The following is a 12398-nucleotide window of genomic DNA, read 5'->3' on the forward strand; positions in this document are numbered from 1 at the left end:
TTGATTTCTGAGAAAATCAAAGGATTTTTAGTGCGCCTTATAGTCCGAAAAATCTGATACTTACCTTGAAGGTCTGGTGCCTATGGCTTCCCCAGGCGCACTGCATATGCACCTGTTTTTTTCTGCAATGAGGCATCAGGTAGAGATAACCTCAACATTCCTAATGGAAGATTTCTCACCTGGAAAGTCTACACAAGGATGATTTGGAATGTGGCAACAATTTCTTGCAGTACGGATTTTACTGTGATCCCATTACCTGTCTCGCTCTGCCTGTGGGTTCTGGAGATAGGAGGAAGGGCTTCTGTTGATATGGCTTCTATCAAGGACACCTCTGTTGACAAAGACTCGTCCTCTTTTCATACTTGTGTGTGCAATGTCAATGCTCTGTATTCAAGGAGACAAAATACTTGAGAAACAGAGCTACAATCTGATAAGTAATATCTAAACTGTATCTTATAGCAAAACCCCAGAGTCGGCTATTGCTGAATGTACCTTGACAATACCATTTACTATGGCATCCGTGGCCTCTCGGCTAAATCCTTTGCTCGTCAGCCTGAAGATTGTGTACTGAAAATATCCAGCAGGTCCTGAATGTGTGTGCGTCCCGCTTAATATGACATTGTCCTGTCTGTAGAGATCTCCATACTTGCTCTTCAGCTTCTGCATGACCTTCAGAAAAGAATACATGGTTTATGATAGGGATTCATGTTTTTCCATATGCTCTGCAACTACAGTTCTGTATTTTTTTCCCTGTTTGAACATATGGTCCAGTTTTATCTACAGGCGGTCCCCTACTTAAGAACACTCGACTTACATATGACCCCTAGTTACAAACGGACCTTTGGATATTGGTAATTTATTCTACTTTAGTCCTAGGCTACAATAAACATCTATAACAGTTATCACAGGTGTCTGTAATGAAGCTTTATTGTCAATCCTGATTCTTATGACAACCCAACATTTTTAAAATCCAATTGTCACAGAGACCAAAAAAGTTCTGGCTGGGATTACAATGATAAAATATACAGTTCCGACTTACATACAAATTCAACATAAGAACAAACCTACAGACCCTATCTTGTATGTAACCCGGGGACTGCCTGTATTGCAGAACAATTATGGAGGCTATTCATTTTGTCATGTGGATAAGAGATAAGCCAAATTTTTGTGAGATTCTGGTTTAAATCTATTTGTGCCTGGAAATTGGTCCTAATGATCTAGTCCTCTAAAACGCAGATCTTTTATCAATAAATATCTTATGATGAGCGGACGTGAAATTTGGGTTAGGCACTCTACATTTGGCAGCTCCGCCTAACCCTCCCATCAGGCAGCTTTAAGTCACTAGCAACTAGTCATGTCTGTAATTAGCCAGGTAGACACCTGAAAGTTCTGGTCCGTTCATCTCTACTTATCTCATTTAGTTAATTTTTTACAAATGTTTAAATTTGCAGTTTTTACTTTAATGATAATAACGGAAGCCTATCGGACATGGTGCAAATGGGCGAGAACAGAAACTATCAAAAGTCAATTGAAATCCATGGACATAATAATCAATCTCTTAGACTTATTATTGTATATTCAATATTTGTTGAAAGCCAATTCCAAAATTTGTTGAAAGTGAATCCAAAAAATAAGATTTGATTCGGTTCCTGAAAATCACCATATTTGTACGGAATTGAGAAATAGATTCAATCATCTCTGACAAGGATACAAGTTGTTTGGCTCGTATGTATACAAACCTCCAGTCTGACCCTTTGGGAAACCATTCCTATGTCAGCGCTTACAAACACCACTCTTTTGTTATTATTCGGTTCCGCTACAATGAAAGCTCGACTGTATTGTCGTGTGTGTAGTCCTCCGGCCAGTTGATCACCACTGGCATAGCCCATCTGGCGAGAGACAAGAAATGGTCAGTACTAAGACGATAATAAGGAAGCAGAACATGGTGATGATATACATATGAATGAGTAATACTGATCTTTGTCGAATTCTGCTTGTCTCTGGATAAGGAGACTCTCATATAGTAGATCCATCAATGTCACCCACAGAAGTCAATCACAATCATACAGAGCAAATGCTACATTAGGTTACATGTTTAATTATATAATCAATATTCACAAACGGTTACAAAAAGAAGTCGTATACCAAAGGAACATCTCCCAACAGGCCGGTGCAATCTGCTCTTCCTGCCCCAACGAGATAGGCATTAGGGTGACCATCAGTGGTTGTTTCAAGAGGTTTTCTGGTTGTTTGTGGTGCTGATGATGGTGGCAATGATGCTGATGAATGTGCTGGTGCTATTGTTGTGGTTGAACCTGTGAAAACATAAAGTAAATCATAATATTTCTAAAAATATAGAATAGATAAGGTTAAAGTGTAGCTCAGCTTTCAACAATTGTTGTAATTTAAGTAGCCAGCACCCTTGATTAACTACAGTGCAGCATTAAATACCACCCCAGCAACCAAATAGTGCATTCAGAGCAGACAATAATAGTGGAGAACCCAGAGCAGATAATAATAATACTGGACACCCCAGAGCAGCCAACTAATAATTCTGGGGACCCCCAGAGCAGATAACTAATTATAACGGAGAACCCCAGAGCAGACAAAAAGAAACAGAAATACTCTTCTATCCTGGCTCCTTTTCTCCTCTTTGTACCACACTGCAGCTTCTTCTCTCCTCCATGTCCCACACTGGTTATGCACCAGTATTGGGACCCAGAGCAGAACTGTGCCAGAAGCAAAAGAGGACCTGGAAGCAGTACTGGCTGACATGTACTTACCAAGCTTTCTCCTGCTCCTGGGGTTGCTCTGCTTTGGGTCCTGATATCAGTGAATTTAACCAGTCAGGGGTCAAGACAGAGAGCAGAGTGGGAGCTGTGAGGACCCTGGAGCAGTGATAACTTCTTAGCTGCCCACACCCCTACCCAGCCTCCTGCACCGATGAACGCTTCCATCAGTTATTGAAGCTTATTGGACTCTACCTGTCTGCAGGGTGAAGGACACAGCTCGAGGCTTGACATGCCGCATGTGGCCAGTCGGCCGTTGGATGTACATCCATGTTCCAACCTTTTAGTTGAGCTGAACGTGGCTGCACTTTATGTACATGCTCAGTAGTAAAGCTCCAGATACAGATCAAAGGAATAAGGCACTGAGAAGGAAAGCCTGCACTGATCTTAGAACTGCTACAGTGACTAGGAAAACAGGGCTGTGGAGTTGGGGCCGGTCACCATTTTTGTGGAGTTAGAGTCGAAGTCAGAGAAATTGGGGATTCAATGTCGGAGTTGGAAGTTAGGGCTACAATCTCCACAGCCCTGACATCACTGTATCTATGTATTGTGACATTGCTGTGTGTATTATTCCTGTATTGTGATATCACTGTGTATATTATCCCAGTACTGTGACGTAACTACAGGCCTTAACCCAGTACATTACCCTTACAAAGCAAGGAGACAGAGCTGATATTCTATTTTTTCCCATGTAAATGCACATGATGAGCAGTAATTCAATGTTTGAACTTACTATCTTTTTTCACTGTGTTTTCCAGGATAAATAGCATTGTTATAAATCCTATGGAAATGCAGAAGAGTAACACTGTGAGCACAATGAGAGCCACTTCTAGGTTGGTAAAAGTCTTCTGCTTTCCCATTTTCCTGGAATGTCACGGTGCCACCAATTTACAATCTACAAAAGGAAAGACAGAAGAACATCACATTTACAGTTATAGACTGCAAAAGCCCTTTAGTTATATTCATGTCACACTAACTTACTGATCTTCAGATAGAATGTAATGAAATATTAGTATAATGAGGCAGACAGCCCGACACAATGGTCATGGTGTGCTCCATACAGAGGAGCTCAGTCATTTTAAGAGCTTCTGTCATAGAACTTTTGCCACAAGGAAATTTTTCATATTGAGATATATGATGAAATTAAGTATAAAGGAGCAACAGCAGCTCAACCACAAGTAATACAAATTCTCTGTGGTGAATATATGGTAGGTGATTGTGCACTAGAATCACTGGGGCACATTTACTTACCAGGTCTTGTCGCGATCCCCGAAGTGCGTTGTCCAACGAGGATGAAGTCCAGTGTGATTCACTAAGATCGTGCGCCCGAGATCCTGCATGTTTTGTTTCCCCACTGAGGTCCGCCGGAGTTCACCTTCTTCTTCCCGGTGTATGTGAGTGCATGTCTTGCGACACAATTTGAATTTTAAATCCTGCACTTAGTCTGAATTAGTCGGGTTGTCTGACCGCCACACCCCCGATTTGTGTCGCATGAAAGTCTTCGGGATTGTGCCAAAATCTGATCGCGTGCGCCAAAAACCTCTGTTAAATGCGGTGCAAATTGGAAATAGTCGGGAAACCCGACGGAAATGCGGTGTGCGGACCCATAGTAAATGTGCCCCATTGTGTCTAAAAAGTAAACTTTCCTAATAGTTTCCTACTTGTCATAAGTAATTCTACCAGTCCAGGCATACACATGTACAGTAGTTCCACACACTCCACTTCATGGCACCAAAATCCTTTTGTGCATTGGCCCTTGTTATATTTTATAACCTTTTAACCTCTGCTGCTTCCACCATATATGTTTTAAGAAGTAGACAGAGCTCAGAATCCTGGGCACATTTACATATAACCTATGCCAAAGAGTTACAAAAATTATAGCTAAAATACCATGCCAATTCAACCATTGCCATATGGACGGCCATAGGAGGCACAAGAACTTGAGCTAGAAACTTGTGTTGTGGTCTGATAAAGGGGGGTTGGGGATTGGGTTTCTATTCAGTTCCTCTAGGCTTCAGTGGTTCTGTCCAGCCCCTTAGTCTGTGCTATTTACCATAAGCACCTACTCCAGTCCTTCATATATCACAGGAATAACATACAACCCTCGCAGATACTTATATACAAAAAGACTTTACTAACAACATACATGTGACAAAGTAACTATATACAATACAATACAAAATACATAGAGAACACAACTACACACAAACCTCTTTTCCTGACCCCTTTTGGATCCAGTAATGTGTATGTATATACAATATATTCTAACACTACAGCCGCTCCTGGATATACCCTGAAGCAGTAGTCACATCCAGTACCTGACCATATACATGTACATATAGAGACTCATGCACAATAGCATCTATATATCTACTCCAATACACGTGCAGGGCACAGATCCACGTGTGAATGGGATACAGGATGTACATGTAGTTACACTAATATATACACACTCACTGTAAACACTTAGCTATGTATATATATGGTAAAACACATAACACCTGGAATATCTATAGGTACACGTATAAAGTCTACTATGTTATAATAAGTACTATGTTATAATTACTCTTATAAAGTTATATACATACACAGAAAGCACACACAATATATGACCTGGTTCCTTAGGTAAGTGCTATTCATCCAGGTGGGGGGCCAGGAAGCAAGAGACTTGATTTCTGCTTCTTCCACCTTAAATATCCCTTTGTGTAGTTTCTGCCCACCCCCTTATAACTCCCCCCTAAGACCCTCTCAGGATAGACCCCAGTAGTGTGCAGGGAATCTCACACCTGGATCATGGTGGCTTCTTACTGTTCAAAGCCTTTTGATATGTTAATGACCCAATGGCTTCAGTACACACTGACATCTCACCACAGAATATCAGTGACTGTGGTCAGTATATACTGTATCCATTTACACTATATGTAATATATATATAATAATAGAGCAGAGGGTCCAGTTATGAATAATGTCCCCTGTAACATGGTCCATCAGCAACACCCAAGGTTAAGATCACCATGGACAATGTAAAGCCTTGGCTAGAATTGTGTAAGGCATGAAAGAGGAGTTAACCCAATGTGACGGCTGCCCAATGGGAGAGACTTGACAGATTAAGGGTGGGTGGTAAGGCAGTAGCTAAAGTAGGAGAAGCTGGGGGGACTTGTCCCTGACTGTGAAGTAGTACAAGAATACCAGAAACGTGGCCTAAGAGGTGTTGGTGACTGGATATCTGGTAGAAGATGAGTAAAGTATTGAGCGCCTGAAGCCCTGGAGATGTAGGAAATTGTGATAGCTTCATGAGACCCTTGTAACCTGAGGGTGCATTCCCAGTTCAGTTTTTCAGATGCAGTTTTTGGTGTCCAAACCAGGAGCGAAGTGAGAAAGAGAGGTGGAGTAGCACTTCTTAGTAATATGTTCTCCCCTAATATGATCCACACCTGCTTTTGCCTGCAAAAACTGCATCAGAAAAACTGAACATGGGAACGCACCGTCATGATCCAGCTGCATGAAGATACCGGCACTATGGGGCGCAAAAACGTTGGATATTTGGATTTCGGATTTGAGCCGCATTTAAAAGGCTATTGTGTCACACGCGATCGGATGTTGGCACAATCGAGCAATTTTTTGTCGCAAGCCAAGCTCTTTCATGCACCGGGAGGAAAATGGTGAACTCCGGCGGACCTGAGCGGGGAAGCGACACATTCAGCAAGTTGGGCGTACAATGTAAGTGAATAGCGGCACAGGGCATTGTCATCGGACTACTGTTACTATACATGTATAAAGAATTGGGAAAAAATGACATTCTTGACTATACTGACTGTGTAATCACTCAGACTGTGCACCTTTGTTTTCCTCCCTTTGGAGCCACATCAATAAGGTTTCATTTGCTGGTAATAAAGTCTAATTCTTAAGACTCCGGTGGTGGAAATAAAACCTGAGCATTGCAGGCATATGACTTGTTAATAAGTATCAAAGCCTGAAATAGAGGTTAAAGAGCTAATGGCTGGCGCTATTGTGGAATAATTGCTTCTGTTATCCGGGCGCGGGGTGCGATTGTGATGATTCGGACGAGATTGGGATGATTAGAGTCAGAGAACGAATGGAATGAGAAGAGTTGTTTGTTGTCTATATGTGCCATTAAACTACTATTTTCATTAGCTATTTGGGACAGTGACATAATAGAAGATACTCTCCATTCCATATAAAAAGATTGTATTGCCTGAACTAATTATTGCTGCTAGAAAAATCTAAGAACTGGTTGATGGAAATCATCATGGTTATCACAGACAAAGATTAAGCCATAGCTTTTTTGCAGCCTTATGCCTTAATATTTAAATGCCTGAAGAAATGAAAATTAAATCATGACATATCCACATGGAAAATGCTGGTTACACCTCCCAGAGATGCACCTCACTGTAGACCCGAATGAATGCAGCTAAATTATTTGACTAGGAATTATCTTTTTTCAGCTGCTTTTTCTTTCTGCATCCTGAATCTCTTATTTGCTGTGCTGAGTTGCAGGGTCGGTTCCAGGTTTCAGTAGGCCCCTGGGCGACGGAGCCTCTGTAGATCCATTTGCAGTGAACTCACATGGCGGCATTAAAAATTCAGAAACTAACGGTCCCCTGTTCCCAAAAATATTCCATAGTATATCATACCAAACAGCCCCCTTTTGGTTATTTTATGTACAGCTTCCCTCACCCCCTATGAATTCATTAGATACAGTCCCCCTCACCCCCCATGGATTCCTTATCGTGGCAGCATGGTGGCTTAATGGTTAGCTCTACAGCCTTGCAGCGCTGGGGACCTGGGTTCAAGTCCCAAGGCCAACATCTGCAAAGAGTATGTATGTTCTCTCTGTGTTTGCGTGGATTTCCTCCGGGTCCTGCACTTTCCTCCCACACTCCAAAACATACTGGTAGGTTGATTAGATTGTGAGCCCCATGGGGACAGGGACTGATTTGGCAAGCTTTGTACAGCGCTGCGTAATCTGTGTGCACTATATAGATAAAGAATTATTATTATATAGCCTAATGTAGCCCGCCCCCCACATGGATAGGGCCTGAGCCCATGTCAAACTTAAGAATATTGCTTAATTTACCTTTTTTTTGTTCTGATATTCCATTACTTTACAAAAATAAGTTGCTGTAGTCAAATAACCGTTTAGCTTATGACGACTTATGAAAACTGGCCCTACAGCAAAGGTCTCTACACCAAAAAAGGGGACACCTTACTGCTTATTATTAAATATGTAACATGTGGTCTGAAAACATTTGCATATTAATGGCTAGAACTTAAGTATTGTCAGAGTTTATGTCTATGGTCAGACTAGGTCTCAGAAGTATAACTAATAAAGTATTAAAACTTTGTATAGAAAGATGCCAGAAGATGGGCCATGGACATTACTTATAGCCGGTGGTGCATTATCCTGATACAAAAGTGAAAAAAAACTTTCCCAAACTTTCTTATGAAGTAAAGTGGAATCAATATCATAAAATGTGTGAAGGTCCTACCTTATGGCACCCCTCAGTGTATCATGGAGTGTAAAGAGCGTTCCCGAACCTCCTTGACTCAGGAGCTCATGGTGAGAGCTTCTCCTGAACTGGAACAAGGACTTGAATGAATCATCCACCACTGCTATTCCCATCTTATCTTTATTACTTCAAGGATATCCTAGCCCTCTTTTCCTTATACAATATTATAGAGGACAGTGAAGTTCAGTGTGTAAGTCAGCTGAGAGACCAGAAGTAATTTTTGATTCAGCTTGTAGTAACTCGTAAAGGTAGAATAATATAGCTTATAATGTTATCGATCGAAGAATCTAGTTTCATAAACATCTGAGGTCAACTTGGAACCTCAGGGATTGCCAGTGTCTTCTCCTTACAGAGGTGCACCAGCTATGAGGTGAGTTGAGCCTCTTGCCTCAGGCAGCACCACCTGCAGCAAGATGGGGGGCGGCATCAGGGGCAAAGCAGAAATTGACTCTTAAAAATAGTTATTCTTCACACCAGATGACAGCATGGGTGTGAGACACTGCATGGAGAAACCAAGAACTAAAAATAACCTGATATATTACTACTGGATGGGGTGGAGGAGGGTGCCTTTCTAAAGTTCATCTCAGGAAGCAGAATGTTTAGGTTCACACCTGTCACCTTCTATGTCCATTTCGAGCTTAAATGAGATAAACATGCAACAAATCCACTACTGTCTATGGCATGTGCCTTGTATTACAATTTAGCCACATTCACTTACCGTATATACTCGAGCATAAGCCGACCCGAGTATAAGCCGAGACCCCTAATTTTACCACCGAAAACTGGGAAAACCTATTGACTCGAGTATAAGCCGAGGGTGTAGTATACAGCCAGCCCCCATGTAGTATACAGCCAACCAGCCCCCATGTAGTATACTGCCAGCCCCCAGTAGTATACAGCCTGCCCCCCAGTAGTATACAGCTTGTCCCCTTGCAGTATACAGCCTGCCCCCAGTAGTATGCAGGTTGCCCCCAGTAGTATACAGGTTGCCCCCAGTAGTATACAGCCTGCACCCAGTAGTATACAGCCTGCCCCCAGTAGTATACAGCTTGCCCCCAGTAGTATAAAGCTTGCCCCCAGTAGTATACAGCCTGCCCCAAGTAGTATACAGCACTGCCCCCAGAAGTATACAGCACTGCCTCCAGTAGTATACAGCCTGCCCCCAGTAGTACACAGCCTGCCCCAGTAGTATACAGCCTGCCCCCAGTAGTATACAGCCTGCCCCCAGTAATATACAGCCTGCCCCCAGTAATATACAGCCTGCCCCCAGTAGTATACAGCTTGTCCCCAGTAGTATACAGCCTGCCCCCAGTAGTATACAGCTTGTCCCCAGTAGTATACAGCCTGCCCCAGTAGTATACAGCCTGCCCCCAGTAGTATACAGCCTGCCCCCAGTAGTACACAGCTTGTCCCCAGTAGTATACAGCCTGCCCCGAGTAGTATACAGCTTGTCCCCAGTAGTATACAGCTTGTCCCCAGTAGTACACAGCAGCCCCTATTAGTATACAGATAAAGAAATAAACTTAATACTCACCCCCCTTGTCCCGATGTTCGTCACGGCTCCCGGCGGCTTCTTCACTCTTCTCTGGCCGGGAGATCGCGCCGGCCGTCGCACACTGTGATGCAGCGCTGTCGCCGCTGATGACGTCATCACAGTGTGCGACGGCCGGAAGATCGCATGAACGCGACTCTGCCGGCTAGAGAAGACAGAAGAGAAGACACAGGGAGCCGCCGGGAGCCGCGACAGGGATTGGGAGCCGCCGGGAGCCGCGAGGAACATCGGGGACACCGGAGGGTGAGTATTAATTTATTTATTTTTTTTTATCATTGACTCGTGTATAAGCCGAGGCGAGGTTTTTCAGCACATTTTTTGTCCTGAAAAGCTCGGCTTATACACGACTATATACGGTAAGTCTGAAAGACTTAGCCTAAGGCCGTATTCACATGGCTGTAATTGTGGTTGTGATCTGGCAACAAAATTGCAGTCAGGTCAAAACTCGCAACAAGTCTCTGAAAATCGCAAACAGTTTCCAATCTATTTTCAGGGGCAACCGTAGATTTGAGAAAAAATTTTAGACTTTTTAACAATAGTCGCAACTTTCACATCTGGATTAAAGGTGCTAAATCAGGGAACACTTCAGGAAACTAGACAATGGCGAACTTTGAAAGGAGACAGTTTTAGGCGCAAAAAAAGTCACAAATGAGCCCAAGAACCATGAAAATTCAAGAAAATTCAAGAAAAAGGCAATCCAAAAGTTTGATAAATTTCCCCCTATGTGACACCCGTTGGGGGGGAAATGGTTAGGTTTTTAAAATAATTTAAAAAAAACAATTTAATTTTACAATTTTTCATTTTATTTTTAAAACAACATAATTTTGGTGTCTCTATAATCTCACAGGTCAACAGTTTAAAATGTCATGTGTATTGTACAGTGCACACCTTAAAAATGAAACCCAGGAATCAGTCGTGCAATATTTTACCGATTTACTATTTTTGGGTTATTTTGCAAAATATAAACATTTTTTTGCCATAGAGAAAGCTCTTCCACATATTGTATATCGCAATCAATAATAGAAGCTCCTACATCTAGTAAAGTTAATGACACAATGTACATCACACGTGTGTGCACTTACATGTTATCAGGTCCTGCCTCCAGATGATAAAATATTTTTTACTGCTTTTTATCTGCTTGGACTTTCATTGGGGGCGGATAGCCACATAAGCGTTTATTACAACTAATCAGCGATCTATTGATAATGTTGATAGACTCCGACGATAAAAGGAGACTAATCTGGTATCATGATGAAAGTCTGAATTGTTTATGGGATGATCAGAAGACAAAATAAGAAAATGTTGACCCATTAATCAAGGACAATCTTTGTAAATGTAATAAAAGCTCAATTTCACAACATGGAACTACGGTGGAATATTAAACCTTCTGGAACTCAGACCTAGGGATGACCAAGGAATACTGTAGGACCAGAACATGGCAGCCATCTTTTTACAAATGCTATACATTGTACTGTAAATAAATCAGTTTTAGGCTACATTCACACTGCCGTTGCCCGCCCATACCGTACCGTAGCGGGCAACAGCAGTGCACGGGGAGAGGAGGAGGTGGTGAGCGCAGCTCACCCCCGCCCCTCTCCATAGGGATACATGGCGCACGGCGCCGTATTACGGGTAAAGATAGGATCTTTTTCCCGGGTACGGAGCGGTACGGTGCCGCACGCCGTGCGCCCATTGCCGTCTATGGGGGAGGTATATCGGCCGATACAATTAATATACACGGATGAGCCAATGGTTAACAACGTAATGAACCTTTGACTTTCAGGCTCCACATGTGACCGTCCACAACACAACAACATGAGACTACCATCATTTTATATACAATTATCTTGAACCTCAAACATAAACTTGACTTTCACTTATTAGTTATGCCGATTCTTGCCTTTGATAGGCTACATTCACACCACGTTTTTTTGGACACGTTTAGCATTTATGCCAAAATAGCTCTCAACAAATACGCTGAATGTGTCCATAGACTTACGGTAAACGGGCAGACAGAGGCATCATTTTCACTTTCATCTGCTCAATATACGTCACATCCAGCTGGATAATTGCAGGAGTATTGTGCAGCACTAGATTGAGAACATGTTATACCGGCGGAGAACATTGGGCTGATTTGTCAATAGTGAGACAAACTTTATTAAGTGCAGTTTGTCTCACGAATGTGCAGGGTGTGGCAGATTATTGGATAATGGTATCTTCAATAATTTGGTGCACCCTGTACTGATCGGGAAGGGTGCAGCATGTCCCCATGGATTCTTTATGTACAGTCTTATGTGGGCCCCCCCCAGCAGTTCTGGGCCCCGGAACTTGCCCAGTTCTGGAGCCAAGCCTGCCTTTATTAGATCTGTTGCAAACTCTGACTAAGGCTGCATTCACACTGCAGCATGGGGGACGTATATACGGTCAATGTATATACAGCCTATATACGTCCCCTATAGACAGCAATGGGCGCATGATGCCCTACGGGAGCAGAATGGTACCCGTGCGGCACAGTGCCGCTCCGTA

At 42.6% G+C, this 12398-nt stretch overlaps 1 protein-coding gene across 1 annotated transcript in view; it reads right to left on the reverse strand.

The window, feature by feature from the left end:
* Positions 1 to 8395, reverse strand: part of LOC140105586 (putative neutral ceramidase C) — a 37177-nt gene extending 28782 nt beyond the window's left edge. Inside the window, exons 1-6 of the mRNA XM_072129570.1 lie at positions 8300 to 8395; positions 3523 to 3684; positions 2146 to 2315; positions 1740 to 1889; positions 493 to 669; positions 257 to 384 (exon numbers count right to left, since the gene is read on the reverse strand). Coding sequence (XP_071985671.1) covers positions 257 to 384; positions 493 to 669; positions 1740 to 1889; positions 2146 to 2315; positions 3523 to 3649 — 752 coding nt within the window. The 5' untranslated portion in view covers positions 3650 to 3684; positions 8300 to 8395. The remainder of the gene's footprint in view (positions 1 to 256; positions 385 to 492; positions 670 to 1739; positions 1890 to 2145; positions 2316 to 3522; positions 3685 to 8299) is intronic.
* Between the last annotated feature and the right edge of the window lie 4003 nt (positions 8396 to 12398).

This window comes from Engystomops pustulosus, chromosome 11, assembly GCF_040894005.1.
Source record: "Engystomops pustulosus chromosome 11, aEngPut4.maternal, whole genome shotgun sequence".
Taxonomy (NCBI): Eukaryota; Metazoa; Chordata; class Amphibia; order Anura; family Leptodactylidae; genus Engystomops; species Engystomops pustulosus.